The sequence below is a fragment of the Scyliorhinus canicula genome, chromosome 12, assembly GCF_902713615.1.
Source record: "Scyliorhinus canicula chromosome 12, sScyCan1.1, whole genome shotgun sequence".
NCBI lineage: Eukaryota > Metazoa > Chordata > Chondrichthyes > Carcharhiniformes > Scyliorhinidae > Scyliorhinus > Scyliorhinus canicula.
The window spans coordinates 157,065,121-157,090,343 of record NC_052157.1 but is presented as its reverse complement, the minus strand read 5'-3'; the positions used below and the strand labels follow the sequence as shown (position 1 = coordinate 157,090,343).

The 25,223-nt window shown below is 43.5% G+C and overlaps 1 protein-coding gene across 1 annotated transcript in view; it reads left to right on the top strand.

The window, feature by feature from the left end:
• The window catches only part of rnft1 (ring finger protein, transmembrane 1), a 38,479-nt gene extending 13,256 nt beyond the window's left edge, over positions 1 to 25,223 (top strand). The window contains exons 3-9 of the mRNA XM_038814672.1: positions 23 to 99; positions 533 to 633; positions 2,265 to 2,418; positions 13,815 to 13,973; positions 16,222 to 16,287; positions 21,831 to 21,932; positions 22,022 to 25,223. Of these exons, the coding sequence (XP_038670600.1) occupies positions 23 to 99; positions 533 to 633; positions 2,265 to 2,418; positions 13,815 to 13,973; positions 16,222 to 16,287; positions 21,831 to 21,932; positions 22,022 to 22,156 (794 nt within the window). The 3' untranslated portion in view covers positions 22,157 to 25,223. The remainder of the gene's footprint in view (positions 1 to 22; positions 100 to 532; positions 634 to 2,264; positions 2,419 to 13,814; positions 13,974 to 16,221; positions 16,288 to 21,830; positions 21,933 to 22,021) is intronic.

Sequence of the window (25,223 nt, the reverse complement as noted above, 5' to 3'; positions counted from 1 at the left end):
CAAATATGTTTTGTTCTGTTAGGTATTGCAGTCGGTGTTGGACTGTGCATAACTTTCCTTTATGCAAACAAGATTATTTTAAATCAGGTCTTCCTCCAGGTAGGTTTCTTTTATTTCAAAACATTTTGCCAGTTTTCCTCCCTCTTCTCCTGAAGACATTGGCTCCTAACTGGATGAGTCTCCAACATATCCCTTGCATAAGTGGTCAATATTCACGTAGAAGTTTATTCCAAGGCTGTTGCAGTGACTCAATTAGTAAATGCACTGAGCCAGGTAAAATCGGACAAGTCAGTAGCTCCAACAGAAATGCCTCACATTATGATTGTGCAATAATGTTCATCAGATTCTGTGCCAGTAGCAAGTGGATGTACCACCTGGGTACACACTTGCTACTGGCACAGAATCTGATGAACATTATTGCACAATCATCCTATAGTTTGCAATATTTACTGTGATGACAACGATATGTGATGATTTTCTTTAATTGTGCAAATTCAGACTCAAAGTGACTTCTGCTTATTTTACTTTTTAGGAGCGCCGCTCTATATTACAGTGTGGTTGGTTGCTTACGTTTCTAACAGCCTCCACTCTTCTCCTCTATGACACATTTCGATCCCAGTCACTCTTCTACAGGTACTTTTTGTCTTCTGCAAAATAATAATGAGCTTCAGATGAAGTCTTTCTTGCATTTCTACAGGTAACTGATTCCTAGGATAAAGCCCTTATTATTGTGTTGGTGAATTCCTTTTTAAGAATGCACTCCTGGAAACAAAGACAAATCACGCAGGTTAGATAGACATGTTGGGAATTTAATCACAAAATCTTAGAATGGATACAACACTCATGAGCGATTGCCACTGACATTTTAATTTTCTCCGAGAAAGTCGACGAACGGCTGCCACCTCCGAGAGAACCCTAGCGTAGACCCTCTTAAGGCAAACTTTAATTTCTCAAGGCTGAGAAACCCAGCCATGTCAGTAACCCAAGTCTCTACACTCGAGGGCTTCGAGTCCCTCCACATTAATAAAATCCGTCTCCGGGCTACTAGGGAGGCAACGGCCAAGACGTCGGCCTCTTTCGCCCCCTGAACTCCCGAGTCTTCTGACAGTCCAAACATCGCTATCTCTGGACTCGGCAACACCCGTGTGTTCAGCACCTGGGACGTTGCCCTCGCGAACCCTTGCCAGAACACTAAGCTCCAGGCATGCCCAAAACATGTGGACATGGTTTGCAGGGCTGCACCTCATACAACTGTCTTCTACCCCAAAAAACCTGCTCATTCTCGCTGCCGTCATGTGTGCCCGGTGGACCACCTTAAATTGAATTAGACTGAGCCTGGCACATGATGAGGAGGAATTAACCCTGCCCAGGACCTCTGCCCACAGACCCGCTTCCAACTCCTCACCTAACTCCTCCTCCCACTTGCCCTTGAGCTCCTCCACCAGGGTTTCCTTCGCCTCCTGTAGTTCCTGGTAGATATCTGACACCCTCCCCTCCCCCACCCAGGTGCTTGAGAACAATATTGACAGTGGCCTGGACTTCAAGTCTTAACTGCTCCCTTAGCTTGGGACATTGAGGTTTAGTTAAGAGAGCTGAAAAGGGATCATGCTTCAATTGGATTTGTGCCACTTAAGTCAAAGCTCCTACTGGTTAACTATGAGACATGTTGAAATGTGGATCAGTCATGGCACGGATTGCTTTGCTCCTACAAGGCAGGTGATTAGTACAGTGTTATTGGGAGAAGGAAATTGCAAATAGGGGGATGGTTTGGGGGAAAGGTGGGGGGATGGAATCCAGGTTTAGAATGGGCAGGCAAAATGTGAGACCAAGCTCAATTTCAATAGACTAATTTGGGTGTTGATCTAATACTTGCTAACATTGAAACATCTTTCACTTTTATGTAGGTAAATGCGGTAACCAGTCTGTACCAGCAATGTAAAGAATGACTAATCGGCTATTTTTACATCACTTCTCTCCCAGAACGAAGGGGTGCTACGATGGACTGGTTAATAATAAGACACTTTGTGATGGTGTACAGAAGTCGGTTCTGGGCGACAAAATGTGTCCCGAATCCAAAAGCTGACAAGAGTCTGAATAGAGATATGTGCCCCATGTTTTTAAAGACTATTAGTACCCATCACGTGTTTCTCTTAACCGTAACAACGTAATTGACATATTAACAAACTGAGCTATGATTTTTTAAAAAATAATTTATAAATAATAATTTGATAAGTTTTACATTTACTGCTTTCCTTCCTTTGCAGCTTAATCTTTCTGCATCCCAATGTCGATCCAATTGAATTCTGGGATGTGCTTTGGATCGTGGGAACTGCAGACTTCATATTGAAGTTTCTCTGTATGGGGTTTAAGTGCCTTATCCTCTTGGTGCCTTCGTCACTGATGTCATTCAAGTCAAGGGTAAGCTTAATGAAGATCTGAGCTGGTAATCATTTACGTCCTGAGTCAGCAAACAATTCTGGGACACGGCATGGTGGCAAACTGGTTAGTACTGCTGCCTCACAGCACCAGGGACCTGGGTTCAATTCTGGCTGTGGCTGTCTGTGTGGAGTTTGCACGTTCTCTCCATGTCTGCGTGGGTTTCCTCCCGCAGTCCAAAGATGTGCAGGTTCAGTGGATTGGCCATGATCAATGTGCGGTGTTACTGGGATAGGCCAGGGGAGTGAGCATAGGTAGAGTGCTCTTTTAGAGGTTCAGTGCAGACTCAATGGGTCATATAACCTCCTTCTGCACTGTAGACTCTATAAATCTATCCAATAAATCTAAAATATCCACATTTTAAAGTCACCGACTTCTCTATTGAAATACTGACCTCCTATTGCGAATGCACTTTGGATACTATTATGACACCATGGGCTAGTGCGTGGTCGTTTCCAGCCCCACTCAACCCGGAGTTGCAACACAATTGAATTAATCAATAATTCTTGGATAAATACCTGAAGTCTTTGGCTCTTGGCTGCCCAATAATTACAGTCACCAGGTTTGTAAATGTAAACACAAAAACGTTTTATAAATAACAAGTACTGTAATGAAACACGCAGCAAATACAACTGGTTAACTATTATCTAATTCCCCACTTTAACTCTTTTTCTCCCCCCCCCCCCCAACCCCCAAACACACACACACACACACTAGATAGACAAACACAGGAGATGAAAGGGGTAAAAAAAAAACCATACGTAAAAGGAAAAAAAGAGTCTTTGTTTCAGATGGTGTTTTTTTAAGCACCTTGCTCCTCTTCAAACTTTGCTTTCGATTTGAGGTTTTACAGTAGATTCATGCAGGTTCTCTGTAGTTTCAAAAATGCAGCACCCAGCCTTTCTGGAGAGAAATGAGAATGTTCTTGTCTTTGTTTGCAGTGTAATGGTTTCCCTGTAGATTAATTCAGGTTCTCTGCAACTTCAGGAATACAGCACTCACAGCCTTTCTGGAGGGGGAGAGAAAGCAGGTCCTTGTCCTTCTGTGTCTAGGACTCAACTACTTACTCAGAACTTGGCGAACCATCCCACTGGGATAGGATCCAATCACCACCTGTTACTAGGCAGAGTACATCCTTTTGACCAATTCATTGGCTACCTGTCAATAAATCAAATCGAGTCACTTCCCATCGCTCTCTAGTGCTAAAAAGTCTGAAGCTCCAGTTCAGACTAGCAGAGTGTTCTCTCCTGTAATGTCTGCTGTTTGACTTAAAAACACATGTCCAGTAATTACCCATGGATCAAAAATAGTAATGGCAAAATAAAAGAATTGGGAAATAAGGGAATAAGCAGGAAAGGACCCAACAATACTTTCTTTTTTTTTCCTTTTAAAAAAAAATTAGAGTGCCCAATTCATTTTTTCCAATTCAGGGGCAATTTAGCGTGGCCAATCAACCTACCCTGCCCATCTTTGGATTGTGGGGGTGAAACCCACACAAACACGGGGAGAATATGCAAACTCCACACGGACAGTGACGCAGGGCCGGGATCGAACCCGGGTCCTTGGTGCAGTGAGGCAGCAGTGCTAACCACTGCGCCACCGTGCTGCCCTCTTACAATACTTACAAATGACGTTTACTGAGAGAAGGAAAATCTTAGTTGATTATAACTGTTACAACTTTTCTGAACTACGGGCGGCAGGATGGTGCAGTGGTTAGCACTGCTGCATGACACCGCTGAGGACCAGGGTTCAATCCTGGCCCCAGGTGAGTACCCAATTATTTTTTTTTCCAATTAAGGGGCAATTTAGCGTGGCCAATCCACCTACCCTGCACATCTTTGGGTTGTGGGTGTGAAATCCAAGCAGACACGGGGAGAATGTGCAAACTCCACCCGGCAGTGATCCAGGGCTTGGTTTCGAACCCGGGTCCTCGGCGCCATAGGCAGCAATGCTAACCACTGTACCCTATTCAAGTAGGCTTACACTAACACTGTAATGAAGTTACTGTGAAAAGCCCCTAGTCGCCACATTCTGGCGCCTGTCCCGGTACACAGAGGGAGAATTCAGAATTCTCAGCTGGTACAGGAATTGAACCCGCACTGCTGGTCTTGTTCTACATCACAAACCAGCTATCTAGCCCACTGAGCTAAACCAGCCCGTATAACATTCACCCCGTGTCTGCTTGGATCTCGCCCCCACAACCCAAAGTTGCGCTGGGTAGATGGATTGGCCATGCTAAATTGCCCCTTAGTTGGAAAAAAGTAACTGGTGTTCTAAATTTTTTTTTACTTTTTCTGAACTACGTTCCATCAATGCCTTATTTTGTCACTTTGTTTTACCTGGCAGCATCTAGAGGTTTTTCTATAAGCTGTTTCTATTCAAAATGTAGGTTCTCCATTACAGGGAGAATATAAACTTGATTCCTCATTGCTTTCTGGATGTGATTGATGCTCTTGATGTGTCTTCAGGAACAGTTTAATTTTTTGGGGAAATGGGAAGTTGATGGGGCTTTAAAGTGTAGCAAACATCTTTTCCCTTTCTCACAACACAACACTGTTCAGATCACACTCACTTCTAGCACGGCTTTTTGTGAACGGAAGTGGGAACATTTTTAATGCATGAGTAGCAAAGCCAGTCATAACATTCTGACTTTGTCTCAGCCGAGGCCATCTAATTTTGCAGAGGCGGGGAGTTGAATCTGGGAACATCCCAGTCTGTAGTTCAGCTGCAGTAAGCAGAGGTTAGCACACAGATCTTCAGCTTCACTGCTTTGCCTGAATACGTTTGCTTGAAAATAAAATCTTACTGTAGGATTCTTTAAAACCCGCTCATCCTACTGAGGAGTGTGTGTTTGACTCTTGTCATCTTTGCCCACTCTCCTTTCCAAAAGGCAGAATTGCTTTCCAGTATAAATGTAATTTTGCATTTCCACCTTCAACCCAGCAATCAAAGTATGTACGTTTCTAATACGTGTCTGGGGACCGCAAAAGTAAAGTTGCCACAGTCCCAGAGGACTGTGGGCTGCTTTCCCCTTCGGGGTGGGAGAGCTGACTGGTGGTGGTTTAGGCTGAGGATCACCACACCTCAGGCGAGGGGCAAGATTGAGAAAGCGGGTCATGAATAACCGCAGCCGGTACAGGAATTGAATCCATGCTGTTGACCTTGCTGTGCATCACAAACCAGCTGTCCCGCCAACTGAGCTAAAACTAATCTTGTAAGTAGCTAAACTAGACCAGCATTTATTGCCCATCCCTAGTTGCCCTTCAGAAGGTGGTGGTGAGTTGCCTTCTTGAACTGCTGCAGTCCTTGAGGTGTAGGTACACCCACTGTGCTATTAGGGAGGGAGTTCCAGGATGTTGCCCCAGCGGCAGTGAAGGCACAGCGATATATTTCCAAGTCGGGGTGGTGAGTGAGGTGAACCTCCAGATGCTGAGGTTCCCAAGTATCCGCTGCTCTTGTCCTTCTAGATGGTAGTGGTCATTGTTTTTGGAAGATGTTGTTGAAGGAACCTTGGTGAGTTACTGCCAACTTGTGCATCTTATAGATGGTACACACGGCTGCCACTGTTCGTCAGTGGTGGAGGGTTTGAATGTTTTTTGTGGAAGGTAGATATCAAGCGGGCTGTTTTGTCCTGGATGGTGTTGAGCTTCTTGAAGTGTTGTTGGTGCTGCACCCATCCAGGCAAGTGGAGAGTATTCCATTACAATCCTGACTTGTGCCTTGTAGATGGTGGACAGGCTTTGGGGGTGTCAGGAGGCGAGTTACTCGCTGTAGGATTCCTAGCCTTTGACCTGCCCTGCTAGTATTAATGTGGCTAGTCCAGTTCAGTTTCTGATCAATGGTAATCCCCAGGATGTTGATTGTGGGGGATTCAATGATGGTAATGCCATTGAATGTCATGGGGCTGGTGGTTAGATCCTCTCTTGTAGGAGATGGTCATTGCCTGGCACTTGTGTGGCGCAAATATAACTTGCCACTTGTCAGCCCAAGCCTGGAAATTGTCAGGTCTACATTTGGACATGGACTGCTTCATTACCTGAGGAGTCATGAATGGTACTGAATTGTGCAGTCATCTGCAAATCTGTTTCTTGTGCACAGGACGCACCTGGGCAATTTTCCACATTGCCGAGTAGATGCTAGTGTTGTAGCTGTAATGGAACAGCTTGGCTAGGGGTGCGGCAAGTTCAGGGCCTATAACCATTGCAGTATCCATTTCCTTCAGCCATCTCTTGATATCACGTGGGGTGAATCGTATTAACTGACTTTTATGATGCTGGGGACATCCAGAGGAGACCGAGATGGATCATCCACTTGACACATCTGGCTGAAGATTGTTGCGAATGCCTCAGCCTTGTATTTTGCACATATGTGCTGGGCCCCTCCATCATTGAGGATGGGGATATTTGTGGAGCCTCGTCCTCCTGTGAGTTGTTTAATTGTCCATCACATGTGACAGGAGCTTAGATCTGATGCATTTGTTGTGGAATCGCTTAGCTCCGTCTATTACTTGCTGCTCATGCTGTTTGTCACACGGGTAGTCAGTCCTGTGTTATAGCTTCACCAGGTCGACACCTAATTTTTCGGTATGCTTGATGTTGCTCCTGGCATGCTCTCCTGTACTCTTCGTTGAACCCGGGTTGACCCCCTGGCTTGATGGTAATGGTAGAGTGGGGGATATGGTTGAATACAATTCTGCTGCCGCTGATGACCCACAGCGCCTCATGGATGCTAGATCTGATGCATGGTGGTAATGCCACACATCAATGTGAAGACGGGACTTTATCTCCACAAGGACTGTGCGATGGTCACTTCTACCGATACGGTCATGGACAGATGCATCTGCGGCAGGCAGATGGATGAGGTCAAGTCTGTTTTTCCCCCTTGTTGGTTCTCCAGCTGCAGTCCCAGTCGAGCAACTATGTCCTTTAGGACCCGGCCAACTCGGTCTGTGGTGGTACTACCGAGTCATTGAAGCCCCCATCCAGAGCATATTCTGCGTCCTTGCCATCCTCGGTGCTTCCTCCAACAAGTGGTGTTGAACATGATTCCTGGTGGTGGCCGGTACGTGATAATCAGCAGGAGGTATTGCCCATGTTTAACCTGAAGCCATGAGACTTCATGGGGTCCAGAATCGATGTTGAGGACTCCCAGGGCAACTCCCTCCCGACTGTATTCCGCTACCTCTGTCCAGGAATGGTGATTTTCTGTAAGGTATGACTTCTGTGATTTCCTTCCTTAAAGGACATTTACAACAATCAACAATGGTCGTAATTAAACTTTTAATTCCAGATATTTTGTTGAGTTTAAATTCCATCACCTGCCGTGGTGGGATTTGAACCCAGGTCCCCAGATCATTATCCTGGGTCTCTGGATTACTAGTCCAGTGACAATACCACTATGCTACTGCCTGCCCTGTTTAAAAACTTCTCTGGTTCACTAATATCCCTTAGGGAAGGAAACAATGTCCTTGCCTGGTCTGGCCTATGTGCAACTCCAGACCCAAAGCATTGTGGTTGACTTTTAACTGCCCTTTGAAATGGCCAAACAATTCACTCCGTTGTATTCAAGAAGGCAGTTGGGGATGGCAATAAATGTTGGCCTTGCTAGCAACACCCACATCCTGTGACTGAGCAAATGTTACAAACCACACAAAACCCAATTGATTAGAGACTGGTTAAAAGGAGACATCAGGTGACATCAGAGTTATATAGGATTATACAGCACAGAAACAGGCCGTTCGGCTCAAACAGCCTGCGCTTGCGATTATACTCGAGCCTCAGCTGTTCTCTCCTAATCTAAATCTAACATCGTAACAAGCTATTTCCTTCTCCCAAATGCATGTCTAGCTTGCTCTTAAATGCACTTATGCCATTCTGTATTGTAATAGCTTCCTTATGTTGCATGCCAGATACCCTGTCAGCACACACTGGACTTATGCGTGAAGAATGAGTCCAGTTCACCTCTCGAGAATGGGTGGGATTTATCTGGCTCTACATGGAGGGAGTGTGGATATAATTGTATATGTTAAGTTTCCACCTATGGGTCTTTGATGTTGTTATAAAGAACCCTGTGATTTCACAATACAAGCCATCAAACCCAGATCTATTTGGGATTATGAGGTCATGGCTGAGCATGTAGAACAGAAGTGCTTATTGAGCCTGAAATGTGCATACCAGTGGTGCAGCAATGCTTCCCAAAGACTTTGTCAGTTTATTTCTGACACTGTTTATGCTGCAACTGAGCCTGATATTAATGTTCCACTGTATAGCTGTAACCTTCAAGAGTGAGAAATTCACTTGGCAGCCTTCGACTTGTGGTAATTTACAGAGTAATTGGCTGTTAAATGTTTCCAACTATATACAGGTAATTTGACTTTCAAACGAAAGGTCTATTGAAAAATAAATCATGTTTACTATAGTTTCTAAAGATCCTCAGATATTTCCCTCTTGTACCTTTCATTGTCAAACCTGCGAAGCATGCATTAGTAAGAAACCCTCAAGGATTACCTACATTCGTGGTTGCCTTGATCTAGATTCTCCCAGTTTAGTCCCTAGCTCATAATGTTGCGTGACTCTGCGTTAGGGATGTGTCAGCAGGAGTGATGTATTTCTGGGCTAGGTAGTGGGGGCAAAAACCAGTCCCTGTGATGCCACAAAATGTGCCTGAGTGGATGTTGACACCAGCTATTCAGCGTTTAGGTAGACGTGTGGAAATTTGAGATTTTTAGAAGGATAACCATTTGTTGGAGGGACGGAAGGTAATTAAGTTAATGTAACTTTATCAGAAGTGGCCAATAAATTTATACATTTTAAATAATGCCTTTACTTCTCTGATTATTCCTGTTGGTTGCATTATTAGAATGAAAACAATGCACTTGGAGACTGTTGTCAGGGATACGCTCCACATTCTGAAACTGGTATTTTTCAGAATGGTCTTGGCCCCTAATGCAGGGTTACAGATCCTGGATAAATGGAGGTAGAGCTGCAAGTTACTATACATGTTAAATATTTTGTGGAGGATATGTAGGAAGCTTTATTTTGCTTGTACATGTTTAGCTTAGAATAGTTGGTAGAATTTCTGCTGCAATTATTTAAAATACACATCATTTGCAAAGTTGCTTGTGCTGCCCTGTTTCATGCGGTGTTTTTTCAGCAGTTTGTGCAAATTATGCTCCTTACTTTAAAAAAAAATAAATTTAGAGTGTCCAATTCATTTTTTCCAATTAAGGGGCAATTTAGTGTGGCCAATCCACCTGCACTGCACATCTTTGGGTTGTGGGGGCGAAACCCATGCAAACACGGGGAGAATGTGCAAACTCCACACGGACAGTGACCCAGAGCCGGGATCGAACCTGGGGCCTCTGCGCCGTGAGGCAGCAGGGCTAACCCACTGTGCTGCCGTGCTCCTTACTTTTAATAGAAAGCTACTTTCCAAACATCTTGTTGCGGTCATTTGACTAACTGCAAAAGCCTCTTGTACCGCTGAGCCACACAGAGAAGGAAAATAAAGGCTCAAATTGTCCTCTGCTGGAGTTAACTGAGCTTCTCTACATTTCATTTCTGCGTCCTGAGAAATCAACCAGCATCCCTTTTTTTTATCATTGTCCACCAATCCCGGGTAACTCCATGGTAAAGTAACTTGGCAGCGCACATTGTCTAAGGTCTCATGTGAGTTTGGAGGGTTGCCAGCGTCTAGGAAATTACAGGGGTACTTTTTCAAGGGGGGGGGAGAGAAAAGAGTATAAAGCGGTCTGATTTTTAAAATCCGTGTCTCTGTATTACTCAACAACAGCTTATTTTAAACATTTAGAAGTAGCTCCCGTGTCTGAAATTTAACGAATCAAAACAATACGCTCACATGTATTCCACAGACCCATTCACAGTTCCAGGTCATGCACTTGGTGACTGGCTGTGTAAAATGCTGGTTTGGTGGAGTGTTGGTAGTGAGAAAATTATACTGGAATGTTCTAGGTATCTTAACTATCCAACAACTCCAGTTTCTGCTGTAGTACAAATTCTGCTGATTTTCCCACAAATGTGGTAGCCCAAGAACGCATCAGAACTCGTATTAACCCATTTAACATTTGTGGTACAATATTGTAGAATTTGATTTATAAAAATGATAGGTGGATTTGAAAGATAGGCAAGTTCTCCTGGTAAAACGTTTACTGTATACTGCCACCAATACCACAAAATAGTTTAATTGGTCACTTTCTAGGATCATAGAACTGATCACAGCACAGGAGGCCATGTGAAAGATTCTTTCACATGTGCAAAGGACTTTTCTACCAAGGGCAATGCTGTACCCATTTGCTCATTCAACATTGCTAACCTATTTGTCAGTGTACTGCTCAAGGAAGCCATAGATATTTGGTCTGTCGTATAATATCATGGCGAATTAAGTGAGTCAGTATTAATTGAACTTATGAAGTCAGTTTTCAGTTTTAACAACACCATATATGCCTACGTAGGTGGTGCTGCCAGGGGATCCTTTCTATGCCCAGCTCTTGTAAATATCTTTGTTGGATTCCACAAGAAATGCACCTTTGATGGAATGACACTTGACCTCCTATCCCTAGCGTATTTTAGATAAGTAAATGATACGATGCTTTTTTGAATCTGCAGCTGCATGTACATGCCATACTCCATCCTGCCCTAAAATGCACTTTTGAAATTGAGCATTAAAATGGGCTCCCTTTCCTTGATTTGCCGGTTGAGAAATTGTGCTCTTTTCTGCTAAACAAAGTAGATGACAGCCATTTATCTGGTTCAGTGTCTGGGTAATACCGTGACCAATCATGAGTCAACCTGCCTAGTTTGAATTTAAATAAAGTTTTTAAATGATGATTGACAGTTAACTGCCAACTGGTGCATTCTCCATGGAAACACCTCTACCAATCAGAGTCCACTTGCCAACTAATCATCACTATCTTCTCATGCGGTACAAGTTGTTGTTCCCTTTACATTTTGTATTCTTACAAATTGTCCTGATGAATGTAAGAACAAAAGCTTTGAGGATGTCGTTTTTCAGCAATACTCTCACTCTGTTTATTTAACCCATTGCTGTTTGTAGGATCTCTTATAACTTGCATTGATGTAGCACATCCCCAAATGTCTCAACAAAAAGATTGCTGAGCCAAAGGAGGTGATAATTAGCAGAGGTGACCAAAAGCCTAGTGGAAAAATAATGGGTTTGAAGTAGGAGAGGAGGAAAAATGGCGATGGGATTTAATGGGGATGGTTTAGCATAGTGGGCTAAACAGCTGGCTTTTAATGCAGAACAAAGCCAGCAGCACGGGTTCAATTCCCGTACCGGCCTCCCTGAACAGGTGCCGGAATGTGGCGACTAGGGGCTTTTCACAGTAACTTAATTGAAGCCTACTTGTGACAATTATTATTATTAAAGGGTATTCTTGAGCATGAAGCTTGGAGACAGCTCAAAATGCAGCTGCCAACGATGTAGTGAAGCAGGAGGATAAAGCCAGAAGGACAGAGTTTGTGAAGGGTCTTGGGGTTTAAATAGGTGGGAAAGGGCAAAGCTATGAGGCAAAAAATGTTGAGACTTTGGATGGCTACAAGCCAGGGTAAGGATAGAGGAGATGGTTTCTGCTCTCTTTCCACTAGCTGTAGTGTCTCAGTATCACATTACCCCGCTCCTCAGTCTGAACTGCAGAAAAATTCCTCCGCTCCAAACAACTTTGTTTCCCATATGCTTTAGATTTTTCCTATTTAACTATGAATAATATAAAATCAAGATATGCAAAAACACGGCATTTAATCTTTTGTCTGCAATGTCACAGTAGATTGTGTAGTAAGAATGGTGCTTCAATACATGCAGATGCTACATTTTGTTTTCGAGGTGGCCCAACTGCCACCTTCTCCAGGGCAATTAACCGTGAACGATAAATGCTGGCCCAGCCAGTGACGTTCATGCCTGTGAAAGAATGAATAAAAATAATTGAGCTTAGGAGAGATAAAGCCATAACTTAGTTCTTTATCTGAAAGTGAAACTGACCAGCAATGCAATTGTTAAAATTACCAGACCCAACCTTGTTTTAGTTAAAACAATTAAAATATAATTCATTAAAAGAATACCATTTCACCTTGGTGGCAGAAGAATAATACATTATGTATTAAATGGTGTGAAACTCTTGCCCTTATAAAAGAGTACATCATGTTTTTTTCTGTGGGTGACACCGTAGGATCCTTGAGAAATCTTATTAAAAAGTAGTGTATGTAGTCATCACGCTTTTGTTACAGTTGTAAAATAATCTTGAAACGCTGGATATTTCTGAGCTACAGCCTGGAACTGACCGGCATCTCCCAAGTTGCAACGTTTTCTGACTAAACAAAAGTCAGACCTGAGTGTCTTCAGGTCATTTACATCTAGCAATTATAATTTCTACCTTTTTTGAAGGAATAATCCAGCTTAAATGCAGACCTATTGTAACTACCACTGTGAACATTACGTCATACAGTGCTGCTCCATTTAAAAGGCAGCCTTTCATCCAGTGAGTAAAATATTGGATGATTTGCTAGTGTGTATATAGATGCAGTCTTGTCAGACCTACTTTAGGAAGCTGGTTTATAGACCCGTTGTCTTACTGATTTCAATATGCAGTTTTTGCAGTTGATTTAATAACTATTTTAAACCCTCAAGGTAGTTCAGAAATGTAAACAAACAGGAGAGATGAATACACAAGTGTTATCATAGAATTTACAGTGCAGAAGGAGGCCATTCGGCCCATCGAGTCTGCACCGGCTCTTGGAAAGAGCACCCTACCCAAGGTCAATACCTCCACCCTATCCTCATAACCCAGTAACCCCACCCAACACTAAGGGCAATTTTGGACACTAAGGGCAATTTATCATGGCCAATCCACCTCACCTGCACATCTTTGTGACTGTGGGAGGAAACCGGAGCACCCGGAGGAAACCCACGCACACACTGGGAGGACGTGCAGACTCCGCACAGACAGTGACCCAAGCCGGAATCGAACCTGGGACCCTGGAGCTGTGAAGCGATTGTGCTATCCACAATGCTACCATGCTGCCCAAATGTTATGTTTGGAAAATAAGGGCAGCAGGGTGGCGCAGTGCGTTAGCACTGCTGCCTCACGGCCAGGTTCGATCCCGGCTCTGGGTCACTGTCCGTGTGGAGTTTGCACATTCTCCCCGTGTTTGTGTTGTAGGTTTCGCCCCCACAACCCAAAGATGTGCAGTCTAGGTGGATTAGCCATGCTAAATTGCCCTTTAATTGGAAAACATTAATTGGGTACTCTACATTTTTATTAAATGATTGGAGAATATGCTGATTATGGCAAGGCTTGACAGACTTATAATTTGATTATTAACTTTTAATTATATTTTTCTTCATAGGGTCAATGGTATATGGTTATCGAAGAAGTGAGTCAGTTTCACCGTTCACTCGTGCCCTTGCCAGTTTGGTCTTGGTACCTGATTGGTAATAAAGAATCAGATGGTTCTGCGATCTGGACTCTTGGTATTCTGCTAGGTTTGTTCTACCTCATACTCAAGGTAAGAAGAAATATCAGCACCCTATCCTGCACCCCCCTAGGCGGCAACAGCGGGAACTCTCTCTTTCCCCCCCCCCCCCCCCCGGTTGCTGCTGAGACTGACTACCCTCTACCCCTCTGCCAGGAAATCGAGAAAAGGCTGCCATCGAGAAAATCCGAACCTTCCAGCCCCTCCGGGAGGCCCAAAATCCGCAGATTCTTCCGTCGGGAGCGGTTCTCCAACTCCTCCATCCTTGCCAGCCATTTCTTGTGAAGCGCCTCGCGCGACTCCACCTTCACTGCTAGGCCCAGGAGCTCGTCCTCGTTCTCCGAGGTCTTTAGCTGTAGCTGCCGGATCTCTGCAGCTTGAGCCGTCTCAGTCGCCATGATCCTGTTCAGCGAGGTCTTAAACGGTTCCAGGATCTCAGCCTTCAGCTCCCTGAAGGAGCGCTGAAGCAGCTCCTGCTGCTCCCGCGCCCACTGCTGCCATGCTGCCGGTTCCCCACTCGCCCCCATCTTGCTTTCCTTGCCTCGCACCTTTCTCTGCTTCAAAGTCGACTTTCTGACCGCTCCGCTCCTGGTCCAGCCCATCCACCGGCAGCTGAGCACAGTGGCCGCGTTCCCGCCCGGGGAAAAGTTGAACCAGCGCCGCTGCGGGCCCTTAAAAGAGCCCGAAAGTCCAAAAATAGCGGGAGCTACCAAACGTGCGGCTTAGCTCCGCATCACAGCAATCAGAAGTCCCATAATTTGTATTTTTATTACAACAAGGTATATGTACTGAAGTCAGAAGTGAAGATACCAATACCACTTTTGGAGATTTAAATAATTAAATTGAAAAATTTACTCACATGACCACAGCAAGCAGAGCTCATGGCCAAAACCACAGCAGTATCGCCTGATAAAGGCAGGGTGACCTCCAGCAAAATGAATTGAGTGGAGAATAGTTACAAAACACAAATGTACACAAAATTCTGATCATTAATGGATCACGGTCTGTAGGTGTGATTGATTGGGTAATTCTCCTTTCTGCCGAAGAATACTATCCAATAGCAGATTGTATTTATATAGTCCCTTTAACGTAATGAAATATCCTACTGCTGTCACTGGTCTGCAGACTTATTTGTGTCAAAACAGTTTTCTAATTTAAAAAAATCTTCCAATAAACCTCCCAAGCTTTTCCGGATTAGTGAAAGATGTCCCAATATCTTTAGTTTTACCACCAGTATAGTTTTCCACTCTCACTATTATCCTGGTGCGGCCACGTTTGCTAATGTGGCAAAAATATGGAATCCACTTTCTCTGCGCTGCTTTAAGGAGGCGGGGGTTGCACAAGTGGGAAGAAGGAACAAAAGGAAATGATAGAATGTCAGCATGGTAACGTTTCCGTCAATGCTGACAGAAGAGCTAATGGTGCTTTGCTCTTGTGAAACTTATGTGTCAACTCTAACTTGGCAGTGTAGCAATTAAGCTGATGCACTGACAGTTCTGCTGACAGACAGGTAGCGTTTGATTAGTTCTCAATGCCAATACTTCAGTAGCAAAGGAATCATAATGAGAGGAGGGGAAAAACCTGACCAGGTTTATCTCACGGCAGAGCTGCGCCACATGACTAGTTTTTAAACATCAAGCTGTGCTGTCGTCAGAGGGTAGTGACTTGCCCCTAGCCATCAATGCCCTATTACACAGCAACCTCCTGAAATACACTGCAAATGGGGATGGGAAATGCAGAGAGTTAGCCCATTCCCGCAGTTGCCCTTGTACAGGTGGTAGTGAGCCATCTGCAATTGTGTGGCTTTGGCACTTAAGAGCCAACCCCATTGCTGTGGATATAGAGTTGCATTTAACTCAAACTGAGAAAGGATGAAGGACATAAGTGGAACCCGATGGGATTTTTAACACCAATTTGGTAGTTTCATTATTTATTTATCAATTAATTGAATTTAAATTTGACCAGCTGCCATGTCTTTGGAGCAAGGGTGCGGCCTCTGGATTACTAGTCCAGTAACTAGTACACTGGGGAGCTGGTTAGCTCAATTGGCTAGACAGCTAGCACGAGGGGCAGAATATGCCCAGGAGCACAGGCTGAGGTAGACTTGCCTCCTCGCTCACCCTGTAGTAAAACAAATTGTGGCCCTTTTCTGTCATTCAGCATAGAGTTACCAAGGATCTGTCTCCGGGTAGAAAACACACAGAATGTTATCACTACACTGCCACGCACTAGTAACTGTGATTCCAGTAATTGTTCCTGATGCCTTGTTTTTGATTCTCAGCTCCTTGGAATTTATGGCCGATGGGGCAATTTCAGGAGGTCTCTGAAGAGTTTGATCCACAAGCAGGTGAATAAGTACAATCTTGTTATGTTCTAGTGGTTCCTAACCTCTTTCCTGCTATTTTCTCCAACTGAACCACCCTCTAGCAAAAGCCTTTTACCTAAAAAGCCTCTTAAAAACATGTCAAGCCGCCGTTTAATGTCATTTTCATTAATTTTAAGAAACTTACAATGAAAGCCTCATCACCTTGCATGTCAAATACAATATATTTTTGAAAATAGACACAATTTAAAAATGTTTCCCACTAAAGATTTCAATTGTTTTCAGTTTTTAAAAAAAATCTGCATTTCTCCGATGTGAAAGTTCATAAATAAAGGAAATACTGTGAGCAACATCTCATCGGTAACCTTAATGTGACAGCTGGGTCTGCCTCTGCGCGCAGAGTCACTTGATCTGGGGAGGGACTGGGGCAGCAAGGTAGCATTGTGGATAGCACAAATGCTTCACAGCTCCAGGGTCCCAGGTTCGATTCCCGGCTTGGGTCACTGTCTGCGGAGTTCGCACATCCTCCCCGTGTGTGCGTGGGTTTCCTCCCGGGTCCTCCGGTTTCCTCCCACAGTCCAAAGATGTGCAGGTGAGGTGGATTGGCCATGATAAATTGCCCTTAGTGTCCAAAATTGCCCTTAGTGTTGTATGGTGTTACTGGGTTATGGGTATAGGGAGGAGGTGTTGACCTCTGGTAGGGTGCTCATTCCAAGAGCCGGTGCAGTCTCGATGGGCCGAATGGCCTCCTCCTGCACTGTAAATTCTATGATAATCTATGACTGCTGACAGGGAATCTCGCAGGTCTCGCTGCACTGACAGGCGTTCCCTCCTTTTGTTTTACACAAGTCAGTTTTGGGACACCAACTCGCACAGGTCAGTTGTGAGAAATAGTAAGATTATTGCTACAACGGAGTCTGAAATGGAGGGATATTGTGTCCTGAAAGCTACCAAAATGTGTCCAGAGGCATCCTTGCAAACTTCAGTTTCAGTCTATGATCCATCCTGAGCTCTATAAATTCCTCTTTTTGTATATATAAGGACAATTTCTTTGATGATTCAAAGGAAGTGAACTAAATGGACCATGTACCCAAAGTCTTCCAAATTCGTGAAGGGGAAGTAGCATTCAAACCTCTCTTGTAGTGTTTTAAGATGTGTGGAGATGAGGTCGAGTATAGTTTTGCCAGCAGGATTTGCTGATGTCGGGGCGGCACGGTGGCGCAGTGGTTAGCACTGCTGCCTCATGGCGCCGAGGACCCGGGTTCAATCCCGGCCCCGGGTCACTGTCCGTGTGGAGTTTGCACATTCTCCCTGTGTTTGCGTGGGTTTAGCCCCCACAACCCAAAGATATGCAGGTTAGGTGGATTGTCCACACTAAAATTGGAAAAAAATAATTGGGTACTCAAAATTTTTTTTAAAAATAATGTTTTGAAAATAATTTGCTGATGCCAGCTTGAGCATGTCAGTCAACCCACTCGCCACTTTTTCCTTCCAAAGGGCCAGTTTTGATCTGAAACCTTGAAGTTTATCTCGTTTTCTCCCTTTAACCTTCAACTCATTCAGATAGCTGAGTGTATCTGAAAGATATGCAAGCTTGGCACAGCAAGAATCATCACAAATCTTTCTGTGGCACTTGATGCAGAGCCAGAAGGTCTTTCAGTGCGCTTCTGGAGCTCAACCACGAGAGAGGACCCTTCCCTTAGACAGCCATAGCAAGTCTGTATGCATAAGTAAACTCTGGTACTTGGCTCCCATCTCTTCACGCAAAACAGTAAACCAGTGCGATTTCAAAGGACGTGACTCCACATAATTCACGATTTTCACTGTTTAGTCTAATGCCGCAGTTAACTCGGGTGGCATTGCTTTGACAACGAGGACGTCAATGTGCACGATACGCAGGCTGACCTGGATGTCAGGATTCCATTCTTTCACCTAACCCACAAAGCCTTTGACCTTCCCCATCATGGAAGCTGCTCCGTCAGTGCAGATGCTATTGCACTTGGTCCAGTTAAGATTGTTTTCCCCAGATAAACTGTGACACACAAGATTTCCCCTCTGGTTGCATGACCAGGCATTTCTTTGCAAAAGGAGAAATTCTCTTTGATGGAATCACTACCAACATACATGACATTGGCTAAGAGCTGGCAGTGTTTGCTAATATCTGTGGAGTTAGCAATCTGCAGGGAAAATTTTCCACTCCGTTCCAATTTCTTCTGAAACCCCTGTTCAATATCAACTGACATGTCGTCGGTGGACCTTTTGATTATTATCAGAAAAAGGAACCTTTGTCAATTTTTTTGGCATTGCTCTCACAATACCTTTGCACGCTGGGATTTGGCAGTGGTGTGCAGCTTTGATTTCGCTATTAGTTCAGCCACCAGGTAACTTGCCTCCTGTACATTGTCAGAAACCAGCACACACTCCATCATATGTTGATTTTTCTTTTATATTTTTTCTCTCGGGCACTTGTATCTCCTTGCTGGAGGGCGAATGGTATTTTTTATTCAAATAACATTTCATCTCACTTGTACCTTTGCAGCGTTTGAGAGCTTCTCCCTGCAAATTAGGCATTCAGGGACATGGCAAGAGGCTTTGCCAGACATTGAAAATCCAACGGCCAAGTAGCTGTTGCTGTACCGTGTGTACACTGATCTCTTTCTTCCCCTGAGGTTTCATTCTTACAGCTACATCGGAATCAGAGTGGGATTCCAGAATTTACCCAGAGCAAACTCTGGTCAAATACACTATGATGCACAAGAAATGCCCTTGAGCATCAATGTACAAGCATAATTTCAGCTCTTTGGTTGTGCCAAATTGCAAACTAGTTCTCCAAAGGTGTAACCTTGACCCAGTGCCCTGCAGCATGGAGTTACCGACTTTCAAATACTTTCTCTGATCTTCAAGGCTTCATTTGGGCTCTCTCCAGCTACTAGGGCTTCTTTCAAGCCCACCTCACTTAAGGTCTGCTCCTCACAGCCCTTTCTCTAATTGGAGCCTGTTTCTCCTTTTGTCCGTTTTATTGGTTTCCGTTTCTTACCTCCGTCGTCTTCCCTTACTGGAGACATTGTTTTTTTTTACTTCTTCCTGCCCTCCCATTTATGTTTATTACACCTCTCTGTCTCCCTCACCTCTCCCAGGGTTTTCACCCCCTTTCAGTGTTTTTGCTTTTTGCCGGCATCTCCAAGTCCCAAAGAACCTTGCGTATCCGGACATGCGTCGGCTGGGAAAGGGCCACATGTGCAGTTTGGATAGTTTTATGTTGGTAATCCAAACCAAGCCTGTGTGGGAGGCCCACGATTCATCGGAACTTGGAAATGCCGCCAACTGAGTTGAAAATGAAGGTCAGATTTATTTACGTTAATTTTAATCACTTTCAATCTTATTTACGGGCATACTTCATTTCATGGAACCTCTGGTCTAGTAAACTAATTGCTTCCTTTTTGCATTCCCTCCAAGTGGTAATTTTTCAGATAGCGACGACAGATGAAAATAAAATAGTGACCTGCTGCCATCTCTTGGTCTCTTGTCACCGTGTGACACTGCAGCTAGTGTTTGGTAGTCTTGTAATTTGGAAATGCACATATTTAAGCAAAATTTTAAAACTCCCCTCATTTAAAGATATTTGTCTCCTCTAATCAGTCTTCCAGTCTCCCCTGAATTATCTGTAAAACCTCAAAGCACAGTTTGCAACAGAATTTATTTTTATAAAAGAATATTTAAATTTCTCCCTGGTCTCCTATGGTAACCTGAGTTCTCACTAGTATATTGACTTTACCCCATCTGATTTATGCTCTCCATTTTTCAAAGTTCATGGTATTCTGGAAAGCATTCACAAGATTTGACCAGATGAGAAGGCCCACCTATGCTCATTTAATTGGGGAGCAGGGGGAAATACTACCTCCATTGTGCTGTCCCACTGTTTCGTGAACCATTCCATTACTCTGCCTGAAAGGCCATGTCTCACATTGATCACTCTGTTTGAACAGGAACGTGTGTTAAATTTGCCTTTTGCTAGTTTGAACCTGTGCCCATTTGCTTAAGTGGCCCTTTTTCTTACAAAGAGAACAATGCAACAGAGTGCATGTCCCAGGGCAATTGAGCATGTCCTTGAAGAGCACCGATTTGCAGGGTAATGGGGAAAAGGCTGGGGAGTGGGATTAATTAGATGGTTCTTTCAAAGAGCTGGCACGATCCTCCTACTGTGCTGCTGGATTTTACGATTTTCTCTGATGCAGGACATGTGTTTTAAAGAGAATTTTTTTAAAAAGGCAAGTCACTTTGCAGTATCAGTTTTATTTCTGAGCTGTCAGCACTTTTACATTATTCCAACCTGACAGACTAGGTTTGGAGAAGTAAATAATGAAGACTGAGCAAAATGGGGAAAAATAATGGTTGCATTCCATGGTTTGGATGCTTTGTATAGATTAACTGAAAATGGACATAATTGGGTTTTTAATTAGACCTTCAGAATAGAACATAGAACAGTACAGCACAGAACAGGCCCTTCGGCCCTCGATGTTGTGCCGAGCAATGATCACCCTACTCAAACCCACGTATCCACCCTATACCCGTAACCCAACAACCCCCCACACCCTTAACCTTACTTTTAAGGTCACTATGGGCAATTTAGCATGGCCAATCCTCCTAACCCGCACATCTTTGGACTGTGGGAGGAAACCGGAGCACCCGGGGGAAACCCACGCACACACGGGGAGGTCGTGCAGACTCCACACAGACAGTGACCAAGCCGGGAACCGAACCTGGAACCTGGGACCCTGGAGCTGTGAAGCATTTATGCTAACCACCATGCTACCGTGCAGTTTGACTTATTTTAATATTATGTTTATGAGAACAGTTAGGGTGCTTTTGAATCACCTAACTTGGAAACGTGAACCATTTAGGTTGGTATCTGTTAATCTGTAGCATTATGTTTCCTGATCTTTGTTCAAGCCAACTTTGGTGTAGCTCTATACTGTTCCTTAATTTTTCCGTTTCCCTGGGTGACCTAGTTACTCGGCCCTGTATGGTTTATTTTTTAAAAACTTTATAGCGCCAGGATACCAGGTTCAATTCCCGGTTTGGGTCACTGTGTGTGGAGTCTGCACGTTCTCCCCGTATCTGCGTGGGTTTCCTCCGGGTGCTCCGGTTTCCTCCCACAAATCCCGAAAGGTGTGCTATTTGGTAATTTGGACACTGAATTCTCCCTCTGTGTACCCGAACAGGTGTCGGAATGTAGCGACCAGGCGCTTTTCATAGTAACTTCATTGCAGTGTTAATGTAAGCCTACTTGTGATGATAAAGATTGTTATGATAGAAAATTGCCTGAACATATTTTTTTAATGTGCATTACTAGACCACCTACTGGCCAGCCCTTGCAACTACATCTTGCAGACAGCTGTTTACATGCAGGATTTTTATTTTAAATGTGGACGATTTCAATGTTAACATTTTTTATACAATTGACAACAGAGTTGGTCTCCATGCAGACTATTTTTTAAAAATCTGTCCATAGATATATATACTCGTCTAACAAAACCATTAACCAATATCATGTTGCTCTGTTGAAGCACTATGGAATTGCAGCCAGCAAGCTTCAGTGCAGTGATGCAGGAGACATTTGCCCCATCTGCCAGACTGAATTCAGAGAGCCTATTCTCCTCATCTGTCAGGTAAATGTCTTAATGAGAGGTAGAAAAATCAAATAGAGAGATCTGTTATCATTAGCTCCCTTTAACTCTTTTCACTTTTTCTCCTGAAGCACATATTCTGTGAAGAGTGCATCTCACTCTGGTTCAATCGAGAAAAAACTTGCCCCTTGTGTCGGACTGTCATCTTGGACTACATTCAGACCTGGCGGGACGGTGCAACATCTACCCATCTACAAATTTATTAACCAGCTGATCCAGTCCCTTTGGCCAACGACATTGAAATAGGACTGTACGTGCAACTAAGATTTTCTAACAATTAAATACAAAGGAGAGCTTTTTTTTAAAGAAAGAAACTTTTAGTAATAAAACTCTTAAAGATAAATGCTTTATTTTGTTAGAGGACATCCTTTGACTTAAATCACAATATTTTGATTTACAATTGCTGAAATTTGTATATTATATGTATTCATTTATTGCAGTTCTTATTAAGCCTCTCCGTGCTCCTTTTGAAACTCATTATTTGGATTCTGGCAAGGTGTTATCTTTAGATGTCAAACAATCAGGCTTTGGGTTTAGACTTTTATTGTCTGACTCTAATTTGGGGGGGGGGGGGGGGGGGGGGAAGAGGTTTCCAGATAATTACTGTTTCCATGTCCTTAATAGAAACATCAATGCTCTGAATAGCTTTGTTTGTTCTCTTGAAGAATTCCTAAGTAAGTCTTGATGGAAATTTCAGGGAACAAGACTGGCAAGGCTTGGCAATTTGTGCACCATCGCAGAGAGCCTATCCACACCCAAGTCACAGGACATGGAGGTGCTTATTTTCTTAGTTTTCCAGGTCTACTGGACGTGAATATAATGAACTTGTAGAAATGGCAACAAACCTCCCTGAGCCACTCTTTGTGCAGTGAGATGATGCAATTTCATAAGAAATTGTGTTGCATGGGTCACGAAATGTAACAAACCTCTATCCGATGATTAAAAAAGGGCCGCAGTGGAAGAGGGTAAAGCGCATTACGTGAAAACAGACAATTACTACGAGTCCAAACTCTTGCATGTAAGCCAGAGTAATGTAATTCACAATGTTGAAAGGCAGATGTGCCAGTTGTCTGGAAAGATTATTCTTTGGCGGGTTAGACGAGCGTGTGATTAGCTTTCATAAAGTCATGAAAATGGCAGTATATGCAGAGGTATTCAGCCCATCACAGCCATGCCACGCTTGTGTTACTCGGCTTAGTTATAATGCTCAACATCAATAACTGGGTAAGCCTAAGACCAACCCACCCCCCGCCCTCATTTTTACACCAAAAAAAACACTTCTACCTCTCGGTATTGTCAATCAAATCAGTAGGAGGGGAATGAGTTGAGGGAATAGAGGAAAAATGACAAGAGTCTAAATGAGCACGTTTTGTAAGTTACTATCGAAACCTCAAGACTTGCCTTCAGATATATTTGCAGAATCATTTTACAACAGTTGAATCATGATGTGCATCATTGAAAGCAGTTTTACTTTGTGTTAATCGAGAAACTGACATTTATCATTTTAGAATGTGTTAATTTGTTTTGAACAGTCCTGAGCTTATTTCTCTAATAGTGAAGAGCAGGAATGGGAAGAGAGGAAATGGCTAAGACTTCCCCAAATTAATCACTATCTTGTCATCTCCCAAGTGCACCTGTGGATTTGGGTGAAAATATCCTCTCTCGCTCTCACTCGCTCTATCCTCACTCTCACTCTCTCTCTCTCTCTCTCTCTCCAATAATGCTTGGTCTTTACTATGGAAGGACCGATTCCTACCAAAAAAAAAAGCTCTTTACCAGATTCTTCCAACCAAGTAAAGCTATGCCACTGCAGAGATTTTGGCTTCATAGCAACTTGACAAAACAAATGGCATATCTCTATATTGAGGTCCCTTTCTGCCTCCCATTACCAAGCAACCTCAGACCACCACTACCTTCAGAAGGGCATCTCACACCACATGCAGTGCAACCTTAATGGGGCTGTCAGGTTGAGTCTGAAGTGCTTGGATGGTCAACAAGCAGTATTGCTACCTGTCTAAATCTCTTGGTGGGAGCTGGACTTGCTGGATTATTTATTTTTGTTCTGTCCCAGTTTAAAATCCTGTGCTTCAGGGAATGACATTTCCTCAGAGTTGGGGAGAGGGTGGGAACAAAATTTAGCCAGTGTTACTAAGTTTTAAAACCCCATACTGCCTTACAAGAGGTTTTACACTGAGTCGGGAATTCACATAGTCACATGTAGTTTCACATTCATTCTTGATTCTTAAATTTTCAATCAACTTTACAAGGGCTTTGTGCCTCGTGTGCAATTTCTCAATTGTGTTTCTGAAAGAAAATATAAAACCCCAATATCGCTACCTACCTAGTTTTTTAAAATAAAGGTACTGGAAAAAGAAAATGTGGAATCATGCGTAAACTCTTATGCCAAAAATGTCACTGTATTGAGGTGAAATACCCTCCGTCCCTTCTCCCTCAGGGAAGCTAACTACTGCTGGTGGATCTACTTTTAAAATATTGAGTAGATTTCTTTTAAAAATAAGTGTTTTAAGAAAGTATTCACTCCAGGGGCAGCACGGTGGCGCAGTGGTTAGCACTGCTGTCTCACGGCACCGAGGACCCAGGTTCGATCCCGGCCCCCGGGTCACTCTCCGTGTGGAGTTTGCACATTCTCCCCATGTCTGTGTGGGTCCCACCCCCACAACCCAAAGATGTGCAGGGTAGGTGGATTGGCCACGTTAAATTGCCCCTTAATTGAAAAAGAATGAACTGGGTACTCTAAATTTATATTGAAAAAAGTATTCACTCCACCCCCTGTGTACCCCAAACACACAATGTCCTATTTGCTGTGGATCCTTAGAGTACGGGCAAGCAAACAGGTAGAGGGATCGCTCTTTGTCACAGGGTGTACATTCCAACCAGACGGGGTGAATCAGATGCTGCTGGCTGTGAACTGGTTCTGTAGCTCCCAAGTCTCAGCATTTGTATCCCTAACGGGTTGTGGGTCAAACACCGGAATCTAATCTGTATTTCTACTATATCCGCTCATGGGGTGTGATTCAATTTCAATGAAATCAAATTAAATCACCAGCTTATAAATTGTTACAATTACTTTAGATGAGTGCTTTCTTTCTGATTGGTTTTGGATTTAAGTAACTTCCTTTTAATGTTTGTGGTTTTTAAATTTGGTTTATTTTACTTGGTAGAATACATGTTGTGAGAGAAGTATGAAATGAATATTCTCTCCCAGTCTCATCTAGATTTGAAGAATTATAAATAAAATGATTTATCTGGCAA